The 25,537-nt window shown below is 31.3% G+C and overlaps 1 protein-coding gene across 1 annotated transcript; it reads right to left on the bottom strand.

The window, feature by feature from the left end:
- Positions 1-17,930: 17,930 nt before the first annotated feature.
- On the bottom strand, positions 17,931-19,460 carry LOC132722383 (uncharacterized). The gene has a single exon (XM_060706880.1). It carries the CDS (start codon positions 19,458-19,460, stop codon positions 17,931-17,933), a length of 1,530 nt encoding a protein of 509 aa, XP_060562863.1.
- Positions 19,461-25,537: the final 6,077 nt, after the last annotated feature.

The following is a 25,537-nucleotide window of genomic DNA, read 5'->3' as shown; positions in this document are numbered from 1 at the left end:
TTTATGTTATAAACATAAAACCTAAAACCTGATTTCTTTTCATTTCATAGAGTTTCGTCCTTGTAAATAATTTTCTTATAGTGATATCTTATATGTTTAGTTACTGTTTACTGAACGGAATGCCTTTCCAATATCAGCTGAATGGTCGATCGTTTTCAACACGACAGCAATTTCCTTTTGATGCCCGGTAAATCAAAGCTATTTTATCTCAACACAAAGTGATGACAGCGCTCTATTTCAAATGTCACATCGATCTTTATTTATTGGCAATACAACTTATAAGTTGTTGAATAGGACAAAGCAATAAAATCTTCAAAGTAATGAATAGGAGAAAAGACGACAAGGTGCTTCCCGACAATTTATTAAATATGCTTTCAAATTGGTATTCATCAGATCCGAGTGTATTTTTTGTGTGAGAAAACAATTCAAACTAGGGCTTTATTGATAAGATTAACAATATGTATGCTGTCTTTAAATCTTGCAAAATATGTTTCGTTTGAAAATGTTCAGTATACAGAAAATCTGTATGGTTATATTTATATTTAATTAAGTAAAATATCCCGCGTTCCTGATTTATAGTCGTTTTTGGATGGTAATATTTACAATTAAAAAACTTTTTTTTTAATTGAAAAAAATCAGCTTGCTGCTTAAAACCCTTTAGATTTCAACAAAATGGTAAAGGTATTAAAATTTGCGAACATTCTTGTTAATTTTGCATATAAACATAAATAAACAAAGGACATCTTTGCAGATTCTTCATTAAAGAACCACACATCCTCGGCATCTCCATCATAATATTGAACATTTCAGACAACGTAGTCAATTAACTTAATCTATATAATAGCAGGATATAATGTCACTTCCGTTTAGCTGTATAAGTAGCGTACAACACATATCGGATGTTGTGTAACAAATGTAATTACTTCTTACATTTTGTGTAATTGTTAAATCAAATTACTGGCGGTGTTCCGTGACACTGACACATCATCGATATAAAAGTTAATCACCAGACTGGTTTCAATCCTCACGAGATGTAAAGACCGAGAAAAATTTATATCTCAAAATTCCTTCTTCGACAACTTGTCACAATTTAGATATGTTTATATGATTTTCCAAAAAACATAATTCTGTATTTTACCAATATATTAACACTACTCGTAGTTCTGTATTTTTGCAAAATTGGTAAACTTCAAAATGGGTTATTTTTTTCTTTTGTTAAAACACAAAAAAGGTTTGTATTTTAAAACATATTAATTACGTGATATTGCAGAGAAGCCCTGTAAGGATTGAATATCCTTACTAAGACATCACATGTTATTTGAAATAAATCACTTATGTAACAATAATAACAATATCGATAAAATGCAAGTGTCAAAAAATGCCAAAAAAAAGAAACTTGAACTTAAGGCATGCGATACTATTACATATAGTTGAGGTAGATTTATTACAGACAAATAATGTTAAATTACGATAATACAAGAATCTAAAAATATAGAATAGTAACAAGATGTTATCATTTTTCCATTTTCTATCGAAACTGCCAAAACACGTAAAAATACAACATCAACTCGAATCATCTTTAGATTGGGTTTTACCAACAATCTACAACAATCTACAGGTCATATGGCCACTTAAATTTCCTGTTTAATTGTTAGAGGAAGACCTCAGGTACCTCTCCGTGTTTTATTCCAGGCACGAAAAAGAAACACCGACGTTCCGTAGATTCCAACCGGTTAAGAACATACATAGTACGTCTTTGACAGACTTTTTTAACTTTCAGATAATATACGTTTAGTTCGGATCACTTTTAATTCAATGTAACAATCAATTCTTAATAATTTCATTTCAAACATTTACAGGACAACACCTCTGTATCTTGTTCTAGTATATCTTGTTGACAATATCTTCGCATAAAACGAAGAAATTGTCACTTTAAGCAGGTACTCATTAAAATCATTATACATTTTCACGATTTTTGTGTTTTGTTTGTTATGTCGACTGAGCAGCATTTTTCAATATCATTAACTAATAAAAATGAAATGCACATCTAAAAAAAGGTCGAAAAACACACAAGTAAATTGTATTGTCAACAAATAAGAATGGATATGACATTTGATATTAAGCTCCGTCATCACGTCATACTCTGAGAGAATTGCTTTGATTCACCAAGCATCACCAAACATCAAAAGGAATATGTTGTCGTGTTGCAATCAAGTTATCAATTGGCAAGAATAAACAGCAGCCAGTCATCCTTCGGAATATCAACAACCCAAATATTACAGCAAAAACATGACGAACATTGCCGGATAGATATCAAGATAGAACAGTATATAATATATATTCCTACATACTTTTTCCAATTTGTTATTTTGTTTATTACCTGCATCATTAATAATAATAATAATAAAATTAAAAATAATATTATTAATATAGTTATTATTACTATTGTTATTATTATTATTATTATTATCATCCAGATGGATTATTACTATTATTATTATATTATTATTATTATTATTTCCCAATCGCATCTGATTTCTGAAGAAATAATATGTCATTATCACTACTTTTATAATCAAATCATAAATCACCACAAAACACCACAAAACGAAAACTGAAAGCTTAATAAATAATTAATTGTTTATAATTAATGACAAATCGGGATTAAGTTGTCGATGTTGTGTAGCAATCATTAGAAAAAGAATGTAATTATTTGTTGTACATAAGTTTATCTGTCTGTCCTGTTCATTAACTTTAAATTGTAAGAATATTTAATTGTACATTGCATTTTTTCTGTAACTAAGTCTACCATCAGATTGAAAGTTTACTGCTCTTTCGTGATTGCATCGATAACATCACACACTTTGTGCTCTACCACCTTGCAACTATACTGTTCTGTCGTGACTACACGGATAACCTAACACAAGATCAGAATTGTATCACAACGTTTATTACAAATGTGTACAATAAAACATATATTATAAATATATAGCACTAAACTGTTAACAAAGACATGTTAATAAATCAAAGGTTTCTAATATCTAGCTGGAGTCCTTTAAGTAATGATGAACGTTTCAGCTGACGGCGTCATTAAGTGCTATAAAAGTATACATTTCTTTTGATCTTTGTTTAATCTATATCAGAGCGGCTTTGTCAAATCATGGTTGAAATTACATCTTATAGTTGATATTTGATATGATTGTTGAGGAAATGCGAGTATTTCTCCTAAACACCAACTTATTTTATATAGATTTTACTAACTATGTTTGGCGGCATCTGTTAATCATTTCAATTAATTTGAGCTAGTGTTCGGTTGTAATCTTATCTAGTGTTTGTGTAATTTTGACTTATCTGTTTTAGAAAATATTCCGACTGTGACGTAATAAATAAAGATTTGCTCTTGGGGTATTAAAGCCAAAGTTTCAGTATTCGCTAAAAACTAAATGCTGACAAAAATAGTTCTAACGAATTCATTTTTAATGTGTGTAGCATCATTTAAAGCAGTTTGAAATTTTTGAGAAAGTAAATAGTTTGAAAAATCAGTTTAAAGATATCGAAAATTTGAAAATATGTAAGGGGATTCTTCTTTTTAGACAAAATGTAATATTTGAAATAAGTCTTGTCATAATTAAAATATCGATTTGTCGCTAGTTTGACTATAAATAAAAAAGACAAACAGTAGGAGTTAATGTCTATTATTATACCAGAAAGGAAAAACTAAACCAATTGAACCTGAAGTGTATGCAGCTGTTGCATTAACTAGTGTTTATAGCTTTATATCGAATGTATTTGTATTTACCTCCATAATGAATGTAGTTCATAGCTTTTGTTTCCTTCATTAAACATACATAAAATATGCACGTGTATTAACTTCATCGTCGCATATTTATGCTAATATCATTTTATTACAACACTTGCTGTAATAAAAATCGTCGTTTTGCATTTGAATAAGACATTTACGTCAAGAAATAATACATACTCAATAGAAGAAACACTCGTTTGGAGTGTTACTTGTTTCGTAACAATTATAAATTGGAAAACGTTTTTCATAAGCGTTAGGATGATATTATAGATATTTATTTCTGAAAAAGAGCCCTTCATATTTTAGAAAAGTGTCCTTTACTCGTTATTCGTACGGTAAGTAATGTTTTAATTTTGCATACAAGTGTGTTTAAAGGCATATAATTGACCTATGTTGTAATATTTTATTCAGATCCTTATTATGACCATTAGGTCGTCGGTCATAACTTAAGCAAATATAATGGTTACATGTATCAAACAGATAACAACTTTACTGAACAAACATTGCATTTCTATGCCTATGATATATATGTTTCATAGATTCGATTATCTGCTACAAGATCAACGTGATTTTCTGACATTTCGTCAGTTACAGACGCTATCTATATCAACAGTTCGTGTTATTATCCACGTCAAATAGATAAAAACATAAATAAATCACTTTTTATCCTATATCTGTTGGTAAAGTATTCAGTTTAAATGTTTAAACTGTTTTGCCGAAGATCATCTGTCGCAGATTGTTCTTCCGTTTAAATTTACATGTAAGAACTTAATATTAGTGGTATTCCTTTTGCCTAATTTACAAAATATTAATTATTGTTAGTAGATGAAGACACCAATATCCAAAGTCTAATGTTTCATGGAAAGTAGGTCTAACAATGCATTCATACAATTAGTTTGAAATCAACATTTAGAAGCTCAAGCGAAATGATGCCAAGTATCTAAAATAGGTTTATCGTGTTCAAGTGTCTTTTGAAGATGTTTCTTATTTGTGACTACTTAAAGGTTTTACTTTAAGTTGCATTTTTACACCTTTAGTTTGATATTTTTAGTGAGTTGAGAGAATTCTGAATGTATTGTTTATGAAGTATATTGAGTTCAGCACTTTTGTGTACATTGTAAAGTGAGGGATCGGAAAGCAGGAGGTGTAACACTCCTCCTTTAACAAATAATGATAATGTATGTGCATCTGTGTGTTTGATCGTTTCTCATACTTTTAAACTTTGGTCGGAACTTCTTCTTTCTAGGGCACATTTTTTAAATATTATTTTAACATTTTACCATTTGGAAAGCAAAGATAAGATAACAAAGTAAATGTGTTGAACATTTAACAGCGATACGGATGTGATCATCGCGTGCTTTTATCGTTTGGAAACATCAGGTGAATTTCAAATCACGAAACTGGGATAGGATAACGTCAGATGGACAACAGATGCTACCAACAAAACAATATTAATATGACTTAATTAATACACTTAAATGCTTAAATACCTATATCTATCACAATAATACAATAATATAGAATTCTTGCATTTAAACATAGTTGTTTGTACTGAAAAAAGTTTCCTAATTACATTAGGTATCTTATTGCCCTTTAAATGTTCAGTTTTAAACACAGATAAACATGATGTAATAAATGCTTATGTACAAGAAATAGTATGCGCTATTTAAACAAAAGATTCGATAATCTGTAATAAGATAGGAAAATATATTGTCTGGCATTTTGTGAGTTATACTATGGTCTTTATAATAGATAATCACGGCGGGAAACGAAACCGTCTACATATTTACAGTGTATATTAAACAAATATACTGTCTGTTCACACAAGAAATGGACAATTGAAATATATAGGCTCCACAGAAAGATTTATAATATGATAAACTATACTTTATATTGATTTAGTGATGCCCTACCTTGTATCTTGAAAAATTAATATATACGAGTAAATATAGGTACAAAGTCTGATAGTACACGTGGGTTCAATGCTTGGTATGATGAAATATTAATGTAAGAGTTGAACTATCTATGCTTATTTCGTTATGTTATTAAGATGATATGACTGAAGTCCTGCAAAACTATGATGCATAAGGATTGCTTTGTAGGATTGCTAATGACGGTGCCCCTTGAATGTTCCTAATGATTCTGATCCGGTTGCCCATTTTTTCAACTTGTCAACAGGTGAGTAATCATTATGTTTTTATATTCTTTTGATCATATCTTTATCGCATAATTACTCTGAATATATATATAGTCCCTGCTATTCCCTGGGCGCCAATCAGTTGATTTTCTGAATTATTAAAATCCTTCTACAGGTGAAGAGTTTATTTTTGCATTATTAACAGGCATTTATTGGAATGGCAGGTGACATTCAGTTCATTGCTATACTATTAATAGACTTTATATTTAGCTTTTATTTCAGTTGTACTTTGTATTAATGTTTAATATGTTTCCAATCATGATATTTGATATGAAATGAAATTAGCTCCAATGTGATAGTTGGCCCAGATTAATATTACTATTGTCTATATTTTATTAAAACATATTTTTACTATTACAGCATTTAGATATTTTTAAATATGCAAACAAATTATCGAATCCTGATTGGCTTAAACATTTTGCAAACTGTGAATAACGTGTGTCAATATCTTCATTTCTTTTCTTTTTTTTTTCGTTTTGTTCTTTATGGCATATTTCTCGATTCAATCATCATTATGACAAAAAACAGTTAAAGTTATACCGTTATGAGAGCCCCTATACTTGAACTAGTACTTTTGAATTCGCAACGTTAGCTTAGCCGTTGATTATGGACGTATTTTTAACGGCGTGTTGCTGGGTTTTCTTATGAACATGTCGTCTGTAAAAAATATTATAAGTTCGTTATACAAGTACTTATATCTCCTGTTTATCCCGTCAGAGACTTGTTTAACTGATATTATACCTCGTATTTTAGAGTTTTAAGTATTATTTATTTCCGAGTCGTCAAATCAAAACAACTGATACAACAGTTTTTTCAACAAGTTAAACATGCAAATATATTCACACATATATTACGACCGTTTCATTTATGAATAGTTTATTCTGCTGTCGTATCTTCTTTGCCCTTTTTATGTTATATTTAACATGTTTAGATGTTAGTTATTGACCGATATCAGTTAAATGATCCATAGTTTTTAACACGGCAGCAATTTCCTATTGATGCCCGGTGAATCAAAGCCATTTTATCCCAGCATAAAGTGATAACACATGCTTTATTTCAAATGTCATTTCAATCCTTATTTATTGGCAATACAATTTTACATGGTGAAAAGCCCAAGGCACTAAGAGCTTCGAACAAATGAATAGGAATAAAGTGCACAATGTGTCTGTCGACAATTTATTAAATATATTTGGAAGCATTGGAAAAGAATGATATTGAAAAAACAGTTTAGAATTATTTTTTCGGCAAATGTGCAAATGTTTACCTTTCTATTCATGAATTGTTACGAAAAAGCGCAGATATCCTAGATGTTTATTTTACTTAACGTTTTTTTATTGGTCGCTAAATGGTTTCGAATTAAAGTCGGTTAAATAAAGCAACATGCTTTATGGCATATATTTGTTGAGATGAACATCACCTAGAATTGAGGCCAATGCTTTATATTGATTGTCTTGTGACCGCTTCGCGAAATTAATATGCCGAACTTGAATAAACAGTTCGTGTACATTTCAAACATTTATGTGAGCGATGGAACAGGATAGTAAGATATCGTCTTTGTATCTTTTGTAATTAAAAAGTGGATTGTTTTGGCTACTATAATTCATTTCTAAATATATTTGTATGATAGTATCAGTAGCATCCTGTCAGGTAGTTAGATGTTACATACACATCTTACAATTTTTGCATGCATATAAATGTATTAATATACGTCCTAAAACTTTTTAATTTAGAACCGTAATGGTTTAAATTTAATGTTTGCATGCATATTTGTTTCTTGATTTTGCCAGATATATAAGGGGCACTTTCCCTTCATATCATTTATTTATTTCAGCGTCTGAGACACTAGCAAGCATATGTCAAATAACGCATAAATACTAAACACAAATTCTTGACGTCCAATTAACTAAATCTATATAATAACAGGAAATACACCACTTCCGATAAGCTGTATACACCACTGATCGGATGTTGTTTAACAAATGTAATAACTTCTCACGTTTCGATGTAATTAGATGATCTAATGACAGACGGTGTTCCGTGACACTGACATGAAATATACAAGTTAATCACTAGACTCACTCTGTTCTCGAGAGATCTTCTGTCAGACCAAGATATAAGCCGAGAACTCACTTTTCAGCAATTGTGTAAGCGTGCGTGCGTGCGCGCGTGTGTGCACTTGTGTGTTCTTCTTCTTATTCTTTCTCTCTTTTTCCCTTTTACACAATGTCATGTATATAGTTGGCTTATTTCTTGAAAAGGAAAATTATAAAGTTTATTTTAGGTTAACGATCTCAGAAAGAATATATATGATTCTGGCAATAATGAGCAGACAAGTTGAGGGCACATTTTACATTACTTTTTTCATATTGCTGCTATTAAGGGAATCAATGTAGATTTCTTTAAACTAAGAAAAAAAGTGACACAGTCTTATGTTCTGTAATCAAGTTTATTATCAGACTTGTTACATGAGATAGCTCTTTTTCAAACCGACATGCTTCTAAAATATGTATTACTGCCAATTCTTTCAATGATATAGTATAGACTGTATTAGTGATCAAGATCTTCTATTGATTTGTTGATATACGAAACAAAATGCAATTGTAATTCAAGTTTTTTGTATTGCCATGCTCATTACCTGTCAAATGACTTTCTTCAATACAAAATTGATGTTGGACTACAATTAAGTATTATTACTGTGTAAAATTAAACAAAAATATTTCAACTAAATTATCGTGACTTTAAGGATGACATCACTTAGACAAACATTTAGAAGTATTAAACCGCATTAAGGTCATATTGAAGCAATCATTGCAGATAGCGCCAAAAAAGGATATCTAAAAGACCTAAATTTACTTCTTCAAACTGAATATTAAATCAACAGTTGACATAATCATATCAAGTTATTTTTTTCAATCAATGGAAACAGGAAACAAGTCTGTAAATAATACCAAAAGACTTCAATAATAAAAGTCATCGACTGAATGGCGTCACGTGCTGTTGCAAAATTAAACAGATCGTTTCATCTTTCTACAAAACACGCTAACAATCAATACCTTAGCAATTTTGTCATTGTATGATATTATTATTATAGTTTATAGTAAATATTTGACATAGTTAACGCGAATATAGGCTTTTCAACACCGACATTGTTTAGGTTTCTTTGTGATGATAATCCCTATATAATATATGCCTGAAACGAAATAATTAATTCAACTAGACATACGCATTTAATCAGCGTGGCATTATAAAATGACGCTTCAATTTTGCACATATTGAAAATAATTGAAGTTAAAATGATGTTTCAATTTTCTGACACCAAAGTGAGAATCTCCAAGGAGATAAATGGTTCTCTCTTGAAACCATGCGATCATGACAATAATTATGAACACCGGTGTCAAAATACAATGAGAGTATATATTTACACAAAACGTTATAAACAATTCAATCGAATTTATTGAATCTGAAACATATACAGATGTTGCAATAGTTCGTGTTTAAACGCTATTCAAGACTAATGATGTTTTAATGGGTTTGCGGAATGTTGAAGTAATAGATATTTTCATACAATTGAGCATACAACAGAAGGTGCACATATACATATACACAAGAAATGCATTGTCTCAAATGTTAAATGTATAGTTATCGCAATCATATGAACATTGGTATCAATCAGATTGAATAAAATAGAATAAATAAAATAATAAGAGAGAGAGATAGGGCGAACATAATTTTCTTTACTTTGAATAATAAATACATATTGAATTCTGTGACACGCGTTGGTTCAAGGGTATATTTTATAAGGTTTCAAGCTAAAAGTGCTAAATTAATACTTTATGTTCGTGTTCTTTTATCGGCAAAAGATCTATTTAATATTTTATTAATTGAAAGATCAAAGCAACAGCGAGGCTTTGATTCATGAAGTTCAGAAAATGTATTATATAATATTTGTGCATCTGAGTTTTTTGTGATGGGTATCCCGTCGCAAATTTGTTGACGATGTTAAAAATAATGATATTCGTGCAATTAAGAAAGTAGTCTTGATGTAGTATAGCTCTACAAAAAACCCAATCAATGATAGTTCAATATGTTGATATTTTGATACTACAGAGAATCAGGTTAGCAATTTTAATAACTATTTTGATAGGAAAGCTATTCAGCAAGCTGGTTCTACTCAGGTGCAGGTCTGTGCCTGAAATAAACCGGAAGAGCACCTAAAGTCTTCCTTCACCAGAAAAGTTGGAAGTCGCCAAAAGACATGTACAGTGTTTGTGCGACGTTATACCCAACCCAAAAAGGTATGTTAGTCAGCAGGTTTTAAATATCAAAATTCTTAGCAAAGTTTAAATTATATTCAACGCCGCAAAAATCAACACACCTATTGTAGCTGAGGTATGGATCTAAATGTGAAAATTCGAGTTTTTCCATTATTCTAATATATATGATATTTACAGAAATAAAAAGTGTGACATTTGAAGTCGTCGACCATGGAAATGTCAGAATAATATATAGTGACTATCCTGTCAGAATTTCAATTACTAGTAATGTAATGATTAAATCTGATATCGATATACAGATTTAATCATTAGATTGATTGAAATTCTGATAGGATAATCACTATATATTTTTCTTACATTTCCATGGTCGGCGACTTCATATGTCACAATTTTGATTTCTGTAAATATCATATATCTTGTCACGGAAACATGTCCGTCATTTCAATAGATTTTAGCATCTATATTTGTTGAACAGCATCCGAAATTAAATTGAAGTTTCATTGTATAAAGTCACGCTGTTTAAATGCGTACGTCTAGTTAAATGAATAATTTCGTTTGAATTTGTTTCAGGCAAATATATGATACAATTACATAATGTAAATTGCATAGCTTATCAATAAAAAAAAGGATCATTTCAATATTTTCAAGTTTTGTTCATATACAGAAATACAAAATCAATATGCGCATAGTATTTGTTTGTTTGTTTGTTAGTCAGAAGCATTTAGATCCATACCTCGTTTTGTATTTTATAGATGCAATTTATGTGTCATTAAATATAATTTAAAGGAGTTTTATTTCTTTTGTTTTGTTCTATTTTACGGCGCACCAACACAATTAATGTCATATGGCACCGAGAGGGAAAGATGTTCTTGGCTTAACTCGGGTATTACAAACAAAAAAAGCAACACCAGGAGATAAAACCACGTCACCTGCTGGAACTAAAAGATGCATAGACTATAGTAACTCGGACCTACAATGCACATATAAACACAACAATTTAATAATTAAAAATATTTACCTCTGTTTTTACCCTTTAAGTTGACCTCTTTATCTAATATATATTTCATATTCTTTTCCAGAATCAATTGAATTATCAATAGCTTTCAACACAAAAGCAGTTTCAATTACATTCTACATGTAAGTAAATCAAAGTATTTTATTCCAGTATGAAGTGGTGACAAGGTTTCAAATGTCATATCAACCATTATTAATTGACAATACGGTGATCTTGTTAAATAACACCAGTAATAAATCAAGCGACAAATAAACGAAAAGGGAACAAAGAAAACAGTGTGATTGTTTGCGGTTTATACATTGTTCTTTAGTATTCATTAGAAGTTCAACAGTTTTTGAAATAATGTTTTTCAAATATACAATTATAGTACAAAGTAAAAATATAAAAAAAGTTATATCCATCTGCTTGAAATGTTAGACCTACGTGATATTTTCAAATATTTCATTTTACAGAAATATACACCTTCAAATTAATAACACCATTCTTTCCTTTCAGATTAATTTTAAAACGTCATTTATGGTTATCTTGTCGTGCAAAGCATAAAAAACCTTCCACATACAGCTCGTATTTATGATTTCTCCTGAAATACATGCGTCATAGAAACACAAAAACACGTCAATACAAAAATACATGACTACCTTTCCTTTTTTAGATAAACTTTGACGTTGTTGTCTTTCCATTTACTTGATGCTGATTAATATTAGCCCAGATATATTTCGGCCGAATGCCGTCTGATTTCACCTTGACTTCCGCTAAAATTAACACTAAAGAAATGAATATAGGCAGAATTTTCATTGGTCATTTTAACACTTATAGTATGTTTGATTGATATTTTAGAAGCGCTTTCGTTATAGGTAGAGGTATGTTCGATTTCGCGATGGCAAGAAGTGTTGGAAAAAGATATGTCAGAATAAATATAAAAACATATTAATTATAATAATGATATTTTCTAGATGTTTCTAACAGCTTTTCAATGAAAATATGAAATTAAATATGACAGATCGCCTTTTTGATACTTTTGCGTTCGATTGGGTTTCTCTTCGAAGCTGTTCTAGTCATTTAATTCTCTTCTCGAACCGGGCATAAGACGATTGAAACGAACTTTCGACTAATTTACAATTGCAATTAGGAATTAGTGTACGGTATCTACTAAATGTTTGTTTTATTATAAATTCCTATTCAAATCAAATTCTATTTAGATTAAAATCAAATAATGTTAGTAATATTGTTTAAATCTAAAAAGACAATTAATGGGGAAAAATCATTGCGGGTAAAATTGAACTGAAATAAAACTATTGAGGACGAATAAAATGTTCTGTTTGCGGTTAGCATGGTTAGTACTAGCTTGTCCTATGCAAGTTAATAAGTTTGACTTCGGCCGAGTATCTTTTTAAAGATACTTCTTGTTTCCATTGTTAAGAGATAAAGTCTTCTTATAATTTCGATAAAGGAGGCAATTATACAGAAATATTTCAATGCGGTTAGCTTGTTTCAACGAATTACTATGGTAATATACCGTTTTCTTTTAAAATGGTAATATTTATGTCTTCACTATATTTTGCATAAATTGACTAATGATGGACTAATTAACTAAATGTTCATTTCTTTTGACTGATGGCATCTGCTTTAAGTCTGATTGTTTTATTCCTTTGTTGTTGTATGTGTTGTTAGTGTATTTTAATGTTTATTTGTGGTTGTTGTTTTTCAATAATATGATTCAGAGAATCTTTTCATCGATCATTGTGCCTATTTACAATAAGATTTTTTAGCAAATACAGCTGAGTTATTTAATAAATGCAGCTTAAACTACTGAGTGGGAATTAAAGATAATCTCAAATTTGTAATCCTTTGTTTTAACATGTTTCGTACAAATACGGTTAACAATTTATTGATTTATTTCAAAAGAAAAAATACATGGTAAAATTATCAGACGTAGAAGTATGCAGAGTAAATGAACCTAACCTGAGCCTATATACCCTTTAAAAGCATTTAATTTTATAAAAAAATGCAATTTCAATTTGACAAGAACGTTGTTTTAGTCTTATTCCCCATATCTTTGTCCAGTTAAGATAATAGTATATCCATACAGTTTAACTATAATAAATGGGTGACATCACAGACGCGTAATACATGTAGTTGCAGATAATAATAAAACCACTTCCGTTTCACTGTAAAAGTAGCGTACAGCATGTATCGGATGCTGTTTTACAAATAAAGATGCTAAAAGCGTGTGTTATGACATGTTTCTGTGACAATGCTGTACATCGATATCAGATTTAATCAGTGGATTGATTTAAATTCTGATACATTGATCATTATTCTGACAATTCCATGACGTTTCGGTCGACGACTTCAAATGTCAATATTTTGGATACCTTTAAACATATATATTACCTTTATATATATATTAGAACAGAAGACTTACATTTCATTGGTCGACATTAGTTTTTGAAGATATATTTATGTCCGATGTGTTCAGTACAATACACTTGTGACATTTTTGAAATCATTTACGTTTAAGATAACAACGAATATGAATGAAAAATGATCAGAATAATGTATATTAATTAAGAAATAATATATCCCAAACAGTGATTTTATCGCTCAATAACATCACTGTTTGGAGTTCGGATGCGAGGAAGTATATCACGAGGGCGTAGCCCGAGTGATATAATGATGCGCATCCGAACGACAAACAGAGATGTTATCAATCGATAAAATCACCGATTTGGATATATTATTTCGATATTAACACGACATTAACAATAAATCTTGTCGTACCTTATAATAAGCTAAATTGCTACTGATTTGTTTCCGTACTTATTTTCAGCGCGTCGCATTTTTAATGGTTACGTCACATGTATATAATGATTACGTCACAAGTCTAAAAAAAGAACGTCAACAGTGATTTTGTTGCATAATAATACACACTTTCGGTTCTTCTATGTTCAATAGGGAAAAAATGTGGGTCGTGTTAGAATAAATATCAAGTAATTAAAGAAACAAGTACATTTGTGTAACATCGCAAGATACATATTGTTTAATTCGTTTAAATGCTTTTATGTCCACCATAGATTTTTGCTAATTAGACATTTCAAATCCTGTTCTTAGACTAACTTATTTGTTTTTGTTTTAATGTGAGCGTATGAAGTAAATAATTTGCGGCTATTGAAATGCGACTTGTTTTGTGGTTTTCTGTAACTTGATACAGAACTTAAATATATAATTTTAATTCTAGAAAATAAGATAAATGTTGTTTATATCAAAATACCTTTGCAGCATGAAGTAAAATTATTTAGCAATTTTTTTTCTTTAAAGATATCAAGATTTTAAAATAATGTTTTATTTTAGAAACTGGAATATACATAACTGCATTTCATATCGTTATAAACATCCGATAAATATCACAACATATACATGTAGTCACAGATTGGCAAGACGCACACTATGTTCTTTATTCGTATTAATTATCTTGGAGCTTATTGCTTTGTGCAATTTAACAACATGTAAATGGTATTGCCAATAAAAGTGATTGATGTGACATTATAGATAGAGAACCGTCATCATTTTATGATGCCAGTGGGATTAAACAGCTTTGATTCACAAAGCATATAAAGGTAATTGCCGTGGTGCTAAAAGCAATCAATCCTCAAACTGTCATAGAGCGAGCATTCGGGTCATTCAAATGTATAAAAATACAATGGAAAAGTCAAATATGTTATGGATCAATGGTTTTCTTTTTTTCTTTTATTCACGTTGTATATGACCATTTTGATCATTTGGTGACGTTAATTACAATATGTTATGTAACCGTTAAACATTACTTTTTATCGCAAGTTGGATAACATAGAGGCTATTTTTTATAATTCCCCATGATTGTAGGCTTTAAATATCAAGTACAAAATGAAATGACAATATGCTGTCATATATAAACTATATAAACTAACAGTAGACTCGACTTTATTTTGTTGTTAGAGATAATCAAGAAAAGTTTTTATCAGAATCACATATAAGCAATTTTTTATTTATTGAGAGCTCTAGATAATGTTATTACAATTGTTATTTTATTTATTACAGTAACTGTGTATCATTGAATACTAAAACAAATACTGCAAAAAAACGTAATGTACATAAACTTTAAAAGTCTTTTAATATTAGAACAATAGAGACTATAAACATGTAATGTTTGATTCAATGTAAACAACAACAAGCCTGTCAATAATGCCGAGGATAATATTCAACTAGCAAGAATCCGTTTTTCAGAATGGCTTTTTAAAATAAACAAGAAGTTAAGTTGTTGTTGAAATTTAATTCAAAATTGCATGTGTCCAATTACTTTTCAGTAATAAGATTAACTAACCAATTAATGATGATTTAAAACATGAAAAATTTATTTGATTTACAGGAAAACAAAAAAGGTACTCGTACAACGTTGTTCAGCCACCGAAAATCCGTATAATTCCTTTTACGTTTTTTTCCAAATGGTGGCCGATATTTCTTTTAATAAAATTATTTTTATCTTCGTTAGTTTATTTATTTATTTTTGAAAATCGCAAACATAAAACCGTTTGATGCTGGACTATAGGCCTTTAAACAAGCATCCAAACTTAAACTTAAAATCAAATCGTAGGCTTAATTGTAACTGACAGCACAGTATGTTTTACTTTGCTTTATTTGAATAACAATTTGTTACAGCAATAAAATATGATACTACTGAACCAACCTTGCCAATGAGTGACGGCATAAGTCTACGCACGTTTAATTAAAACCATTTACGAACAATAAAAATGCTCTGCAGTGATGAACCTTTTCATTTGAAACGGTCTCCTCTCTGCGAAATTAGTTTTACTTATAAGAACTTATATGCTAAATGTTTTCAAATGTAACAGGCCAGACTAATCCCCCCCCCCCGCGAGGCCCTTGCGCGAACAAATTGAATCTGCTTTATATCAGTATTTCCTATAGTCTCTTGCAACTTTCGCTGACTAACAGTATAATCTATCTTCTCTCATTATTTACTTCTATTACTTCATCTAACAAACTCTTCATGTCAAGTTCGATTTGTCATGTTTGTAACTGATAGAAGCGGGATGTCAGATACGTGTACTACAAAATAGCTTTAAAAATGATTCAATTCGATAAGAGCAATTACAATTGATAACAATGCAGAATAAATATTTGGAATAAGACAATGAAGACATTTATTTGCTAGAGAACAACAATTAAGAATACATTTGCCATGATGACAATAATACAACGTTTTATTGAAACAAAAATAATAAAAGAAGTCAATGAAAATTAAACATTTTCGATGTGGTTATGATCAATACTGAATATCACATTTCTTGTACTTTTAACACTTGAAAACATTGTAAAAACTTTATATAACAAGAGTAATACGGTGCCTATGATAGAAAGTGTTTCAGTTTCAAAGTTATTAGTAAATAGAAATATGTTCGCCTTTCTTTCTTATCAACATACCCATTTTAAGAAATTCAATCCGATTCAAGTCGGTGTGTCAACATGTTAATATATTACTAGAGACACGTTTACACTTTTTGCTAATGACATTAACTTCATGTAACATTCTAATTCGTTTAACATTGTGATGACTACCGTCCAATTAAATGAATACGCCTTTACTAACTTAAATATGGTGTCACAAATATATGTAAACGTCAGTTAGCCATATCTTGAACGATAAAAGAGATTTTTTACTGATAACACTTTTGATAAATAAAATCTTTACTGTACACAATTTTGATAAATACAATATTAACTCTACACAATTTTGATAAACTCATTCTTTACTGTACACAATTTTGATAATTACAATCTTTACTGTAAACAATTTTGATGAATACAATCTTTACTGTACACAATTGTGATAAATACAATTCGACAAAGGTAAATATTGATAAAAAGGAGTATAATAAATATCTAAAATTTAAATAAATAAGAATCTGATACATCAATTGTTTAATCTGTTAAGGGTCAAAATAAACAATAAGTTTGACATCGTGTAAACAATAATTGGTTAGAAAAGTCTTAGAAAAACAAAACGTGATCGACCAACGGGCAATAAATAGCCTTCTTAACTATTATCTATCTTCAGGTAAATTTCTGACGTGAAGTTGTTTCTTACATTGCATAAGTTCCAAAGCGACATATCAACTGTGTACAATGCTTCTGCGTAATTAGTTTGATTCCATACAAGTTTTTTAAAATTACTTTATGATAATAAACTATAATTTAATGAACATTATGAGATTTAAGTACTTAGTATTTGCAAAACGTCACCTCAACTGTGCTCGATGCTTCTGCATTTATTTAATGGTTTGGGTCAATACAATTTTATCAAAATAGCATTATACATGTAATCATTATTTCTATAATTAAATATACATTATATGTAAGATTAAACTTATGTACTGTAAGAATCGAATCATTCATATCGTAATGAAAGTAGAAATATAAATGTTCAGTTGCCTTCATTTGATAACTTCAATTATCTCAATCTGTTTCAAAACATAATGTATAATAAGCCTAATGATATAAACAAAGAATGGTATAATTATTTAAAACACCGATCGTACTCTTTATGAGTTCCCGGAGCCAGAGAAGAATGCAACAAGGACTTCTTCACGTGAGCAATATCCATGGTGACATTTCTCGTGGAATTGGTACAGGGTCCCTGTTTAGGTGAGGAGCCAGTTCCAAAGCCTCTGTTACCTGTAATCGAGACAGTTTATCACAAATAGTGTTGTCTACTGAAGGAATGTGGGTGGCATTAAAACAGAAGTTGTAACGAAGAGCTTTTAATACAATTATGCGAATAAGCTTCATCATAAGGGGGTCTTTTGAAGTCTGCTTATTCAGGCAATGTACTGCTGCAAGGTTGTCACAAATGAATAGTATGTTTTTGTTTTCCCAACAATTACCAAAAAGAGAAACTGCAAGGGCAATTGGGTAAAGCTCTAGAATATTAATGTGGCATGTTTTTATTTTATCAGGAAAAACTCCATAAGTCCAAGAAGACTGATGGGTGCATGCAAAACCTTTAGAACCCGCAGCGTCTGAATATAAATGGAGGGTTTTTGAAGAAATAAACCTATCATTAGTAAGAAGAGTGACTCCATTGTAATCTGATAAAAAGGAGTACCAAAGCTTTAGATCTGCTCGACAGTCTTTACTTATCTTAATGAAATGCCAGCTTTTAGTGTGTCCTTTAGTAAGATCATATAGACGCCTTAGGAAACACCTGCCTGGTTTGATAACTTTACAAGCAAAGTTAAGATGACCCAAAATAGATTGCAAGGTTTTAAGGGACACTTTCTTTTTGTGCATATTCTGAAGTAAAAGCGATTTTAGGTTAATAATTTTATCAGTAGGTAGGGACGCAGTCATGGTTGCCGTGTTCATCGTTATGCCGTGGACTTCAACGGACGTTGAAGGAAACACTGTTTTATCTGTTTTAATTGGAATTCCTATGTCTGCAGCTAATGTAAAAAATTTTGTAAGTGCCTCATGACATTCTCTAGAAGCCGGAGAACCAACAAATATAAAATCATCTATTATATGTGAAACTCTCCGTACTTTTAGTGAATGTTGCATGATCCACTGGATGGCTTTTGAGAAAGATTCAAAGAAATACACAGAAGAGGAGGCTCCCATTGGCAACACTGTGTCAAAGTAATAATGCCCTTGAAATGTAAAACCTAGTTTATGATAATCTAGAGGCGAAATTGGAATGATTCTGAAAGCGTCTTCAATATCAGCTTTGGCAATAAGGGAATGTTGGCCTGATTGTAGAACCAAACTTGCAACATGATCAAATGTCTCTAATTGAACAGTGGATTTTTCTTCCGGAATGCATGAATTGACAGAAGTACCAAATTTAGGGTAAGATAGATCATGGATAAGACGAAAGGAATTAGGTGAACGTTTAGGTACCACACCTAAAGGGCTGCATATGAAATTATCGAGCGGTGGATAGGAGTATGGGCCCTTAATTCTGTTCTTACTAATTTCCGAAGAAATTTTAACAGATACAAAGTTTGTGTGATTAGCAACTGAAGGGTGGTTTGGTGGTATTTTAACAGAAATAGAACCAATTGAACCAAGGGGAAACCCATTACGAAAACCATCTAATAAAGTACTTGGAAAGAACATCTACTTTGATAGGTGTGGGCAAATTAAATCTATTTGCTAGAGGGAGCCTGTCTTGGGTGAGGGTTTTGAGGGCCGTTTGACTTTGGTTTGGAGAAGGTATCAGCAGTTTGTGTGCGTCTAAAAGGTTTGGTGCACTTACTGGCTCCATGATTGAAGCCTTCACAATTGGAACATTTATGTGATCTGTCACATATTTGCTTTGAACACAAGGAGAATTTCTGGTATTCCCAGCAATATCCTCGGCGCTGTAGGATGTGCAAGGGTACTTTAGGGGTGTAGGAACTTCCTGACTGTGGTGAACTGAGACGAAAGGAAGGTTTCAAGATCATGCAATGAAGGTACGTTTCTGTATGTATAGAACCCCAGGCTAGATTGGCTGAAGTTCTCAATTGTCTAAACTTCTGATCGTAGGTTAACCAAGCAATGCCATGATTGGCTAAGTTCTGGATAAGGGTCATGTATCTGAACATTTGGTAACCTTCAGACTGATATTTGCTGGCATAAATATCAGCATAAACTTGGAATGCACGATTCCAAGTCATGATATTTGAAATCTGTTTTGGCGCTGATTTGTGCACTGATTTTATAGTTGCCCCAGGTGTTTTTTTAATGGTAGTTGTTTCAGACAGTAAGTTGTCTGAAAAGTATATCTCCCCGAGATCAACAAACAAACAAACAAACAAACAAATTAAGGATTTTGGAGCGCAATTTTTTACTGACGACAGGGTGTACTGAGGAAAAGGTCCCCAAATCAATTTCATTAACTGTGTCTGGACTGTCTTGACAGCTTGAAAGACGATCAGATCCATGTGAACAAAGTGACAAATTGTCTTCATCAATGTCAGAGTCACTATTATCAGTACAAGTATTACCCAGCCGCGGCTGCTTTTGAACGGCATGATCCGGTTCTGTTATTTCCCCCTCTGTACCGTCGGGACGGATGCCTGGTTCTATAGTAATTGGTGGTAATAAGGCGGCTACTTCCTTCAGTGCAGACTTATTCTGCACTAAAGCATTGGCGATGATGCTCGCCAACCTGTGGTCGTCGCTAGTGGATGATGTTGTTGCCTTGCCTTTACCACTGGTAGACGCGGAGGGTTTTCTTTTTGGCATTCTGAAACATGTAATTAAGTATTAGATAAAGGAATAAACATAATAGTAAATAGTTTCCTTGCATATGTGAATGCCAAACACCGAAAAGTACAAGATACTTCGTAAAAACTGACATTGCAAAAGGGTAAAATAACCCTTTGGGTCAATAATATATTAAAGATAAATGACATTGCAAATAGAATTTATTCCTATGCGCCACATTGAGAGTATAGCATCATGAAGATGATAAACAATTTTTGGGACTGTGCAAAAGGGAACAGATGTCCCATGGGCCTCACTAGGATAAAATTTAAGTATAAATGAAAAGTAATTAAAATTGTGACAATGCAAAAGGAGAAATTTTAATTCCTATGTGCCACTATTATTGATGTCTCAGTCAGAACGCCCTATGACATTGCAATAGGAAAGGTTTTCCTATGCGTCACTCAGGGAAAAGGCCTGGAAAAGTCCATAAAATATGAGACTTTGCCACAGTAACCAAATACATTCCCTGTTGTACTCTTTAAAATCATAGAACAGATTAACAACAAGCATACATGTGTATTTTCTATAATTCCAATGGAAAAGTATTTGGCACAGATGGAAATGAAATCAAATGATAAAAGTTAGTAAATTTGTTCAAATAAACAGATGAAAAGTGAAATATACATAATGATATAATCATATACGATTGTGTAAAATCGTTTAAGTTTGTGTTAAGCGTTGATAGGAAAAGTTTTTAATAAAATAAAATAAAAAAATGTCACATTCAAAGGACAGAATTCCTATGTAACATAGTATTAATCAGAAGTCGTTGCAAAAGGAAAGGTATTCCCATGCGTTGATCGAAGAATGTTTGAATCGAACCAAGACAAAGCCATATGTAAATCTTGCAAGTGCAATATAGACTATAATATAGACTATGCTGTATAACAGACAACAGTTTGCTAAAAGATACTGTATATTCCAACTGAGCAACTGTATTACAAACATAGAGAAAATATAGCAAAAATGCTATGAAGTTTGTGAAAATATAAAACAAAAATAAACCCACGTAAATAGTGGAAGCTCGTCCGGCAATGTAGAAAATATCACTCAACACATACAATTCAAAATATGTCACTCTATGCACTGATTTTTGTTCAACAATTGAAAGTGACAGCAAACCTGTAAAGAGAAGAAAAGTATATACAATGAAACTGCATTTCTGACTAACATAATAAGACATAGTAAGCACCCCTTACTGATCTATAATAGCGTGGCATGCCTCTCACATAATCAACATGTATTCCATCTTTGTCCACATAGTCCCTAAGGAAACGGATGTTGAAATTATTTCTCGAATGAGACCAAAATATCAAATTTTGGTGATTGGAGCATTTGTCACTAAGAATCTGATTAGTTTCTTGTACTTTAGCATTTAATGCAGGTTGGAACTGTCTTTGCAATATCTAAAAAATAACAACCATATCACAGCCTTTTAAAAGGATCGCCTCTGCGAAAGAAAGTATATGACTGGCAACAGAAACTGCACTGGCATCATGATTACATAAATTATTAGAGCCAATGTCTAAGACAGTAACTTTCACATTCAAATCAGACACAAGGTGGATTTCGGACCACAATGACTTGTGGTGGTGAGGATTGGACACAGTAGCACCACCAACACCATGCCAGAAAATTTGAATCATTTTATTATCTAAATTAAGGTTATATAAGCTATTATGGCAACACCACCTCGACAATCTTTTCGCAAATGAATGCCCCAAAATTAGAAAGTTAAGAACCATTTTCTATACAGTGACTTCTCAAGGGCAAACTTCACAATAATAGCACGTTTGGATAATAAACAATTGTAAATTATGTGTTTCTTTGTTCTGAAACCCACGCGCAAAAAGTAGGTCAAATCATGTCCGCAAATTGATTTACAAAAGACATAGAAATTATGCCAAAATTGAAGCGAATATAGCAAAATAACAGATACTATAAAAGAACAGAACAACATTAGCATAAAACTGGTTGCTAAAACCTATGAAATGCGAGACAAAAATACAAATTATGAAACTTCTCTGAAATGACAAAGTCTGTGGTCCGAAAGTGACGCTTTTCAAAGCGAGGCTCATCTTGAAAACCGAAATGGTTAACAATTTCCGGAAAGTTCATATAACCGAAAATCCTGGCCCTTCCTCCTCCAATCTCTTAGAGTAAGCAATGATAATAAGTTTACAAATATAAACATCTTTATATGTTTCACTAAATAAAGCTAGGTTTTACACAACCTAAATTGCTAACTGTTGCACTCCTTCCGCATCTTTTAAGATTTTATTTCATTTTTATTTTAATAGTCAAGCACTAAGATAATAATGTATCTTATATGCATAATGTATATGTATGTCTATCAAATCATCATCGTGTTTTCTGCAAATACATGTATTGACTCTATCGCTCTTTTATCATGTCAAGAATTTATACTTCACGTATTTGAAAATACCCTCAAATACTGAGATTGCCAATTCAAATCTTGATGACAAGGTTCACATAGACATCAAGTATGTACTTTCTTTAGAGAAATATTTTTTTACCCTGTGTAAGGGACTTTGTAATCAGCATTTGTTGTCAATAATCTATCAAGCTTAAATATCTTGTTTCTTTTTCTGCTTCATTCAATCAGTCACTCAGACAAGGGTTTATCTTAAGTCAGTTTAAGTTGCTTAGAGGAGAATATTCAAGTCAGAGAAACAATGTATGACCACTAAGTTCTGCGTATCTACATTTATACACCACTTTATCTCTATCTTAATAATATGTTACCGTAAATGTCATGTCTTTCTTGTTATTTTATTATTTATAGAGAAATGATAATAATGACTCGGACTTGAACAGTCTGAACATATGATATTACGAGTTATATTTGTAAAAAGCGTAATGTTTATTATCAAATACAAAATAGATTGAAAATAAAGATAATGATGATTACTTTATACAGTTTTAATTTTAGTTCGATTGTGTAGTAAGTTATAAGCTTTTAGAACACACTCTCGAATCACCGCCCCCGTGGTCGAGGGATTAGAGTCGATGACTTCTAATCCAGTTACCTCTGGTGTGGATTTGATCCCCAGAAGATGCGTTGGTAGCTTAGCGCCGAGGAAGGTATTTTGTACTGGTGTAACTCTTTAGGAAGGATAGTTAGGAAATTACCCGCCTATATGACTGTACTGTTGGAAAAAGGCGTAAAATGAAACAAACAAATAAACAAACACTCTCGAATCCCTTTCTGGAACCAACCAGTACTGAGCATTGGCTGTATTATTTCTTGCTAAATGAAACAACGACCTGTTCCTGATGTGGCTTGCGATCCTAAGAATACTAGACTGCAGGTTAATCTTTAGGCCAACCGCCACAACGATGATTCAAAGTGAAATTATATAAATATATATATATATATATATATTTACATGTATATCTGGTAAAATACTTTGATGAAATGTTTATGTCATATATTTTGTTTATATTGTCGTCATACGATTTAATAAAATATGCAAATACCATCTACATTTCTTGTATGCAGACATAATTTGAATAAGTACAAATTATTGAATTTCGTATTAATTAAGTTGTTAGGCGTAGCAATTGAAAACAAGATATAGATAAATAACGTCCTGACAAGTTAACCAAAAGGAAGTTTATCCGCCGGTCTCCGCTTCCTTGGTTTCGTGTGTTTCTTAAATAAATAACATTTAGCTACTGAAATGTAGCTTTGCTATTGTATCAAATGATCATAATCTTTCAGGGTACTAGGGAACTAGAATAAAACATTGTCAGACAAATAATGTTTGGCAACTGTCAACAGATTTTGCTTTCTGATCCTTTTGATAACATTTGCCTACAACATAATTGATTTACGTTCCCGTGGTATCATTGGATCGATCATATATGTACAATTTAGAAAACCAAAGTCATGTATATAATGTAATTTGAGGCTGGAGTTGTTTCTTCATCCCTCTAACATCAATCAATCTTGTCTAAATACGGATTTTATATGACTTCATATGATCTGCTTACATGTTTCTCGATGGCAAATGCAAATATGTATCTTAATTTGTTAACCTTTTGTGCTGACAGGAAATCAATCCTTTAATGTCAAAATCATAGCAGTCATAACAGCCGATCCCTTTAAACAAAATCGTTAGAAGTTTTTACTGACACGCTTGACGTAATCGGTAATGTGTTCTTTAAATATTTTAGCATTGCTGAGCGGCTACCGCATCAAGTCTATAGACAAGTATGTTCAAAAATCAGCAGGGCAGATCTTGTTGTTTCCTAGAAAAAGATATATTATATAGAAATCATAATGTATTTCAAAAAAATCATTTAATTTACTTTAGAAATTACTAAAAATATAGTGAAAAGTGATTGAGTTTAAACTTATTCATTTCCCGGAGATATATAAACCAACATAAAACAACTATAACATAAGCCAAATCATATATCTGAACGGAAGAATAGTCTTATAAAAAATCTTCTTCTTTAGTTTATCTATTTTTTGTGTCAAGTTTTCAATATTTTGAAGAGACGAAAATATTAATATGAAATAAGGAAAAAAGAAGAAACAAAATAACAATCAATAAAGACTAGCCAAAGGGCAAAGAAAAGGTAAGCAAACCAGGCAGTAGGAAAAGGGAAATATTAGCAAAAAGAAAAAAATATATAGTGTCTGAACACTTGTCAAAGAAACCGTTTTGTTTCTAGGATATATGTAGGACGCCGTGCTTGAATATAATAGCATTATCACTGACGGAGATTTTCTATAAACAATATTAAATTATTTTAGATGGATTCAACGTTACGAGTCTTTTGTCTGCCTTTATGTTACTTTGATATCTGATTAAATTGTTAGGCTGCAAATTGTGGTTTCAATAACGAGGTAGAGACTTGTATCATCAACAAAAAAGCTTGACATTAGATTGAAGATCTTGGAATTCCTC

Source organism: Ruditapes philippinarum, unplaced genomic scaffold (genome assembly GCF_026571515.1).
Source record: "Ruditapes philippinarum isolate M1 unplaced genomic scaffold, ASM2657151v2 ctg1348_1_1_1_1, whole genome shotgun sequence".
Classification (NCBI taxonomy): domain Eukaryota; kingdom Metazoa; phylum Mollusca; class Bivalvia; order Venerida; family Veneridae; genus Ruditapes; species Ruditapes philippinarum.
This window is presented reverse-complemented; position numbering and strand designations above follow the sequence as displayed.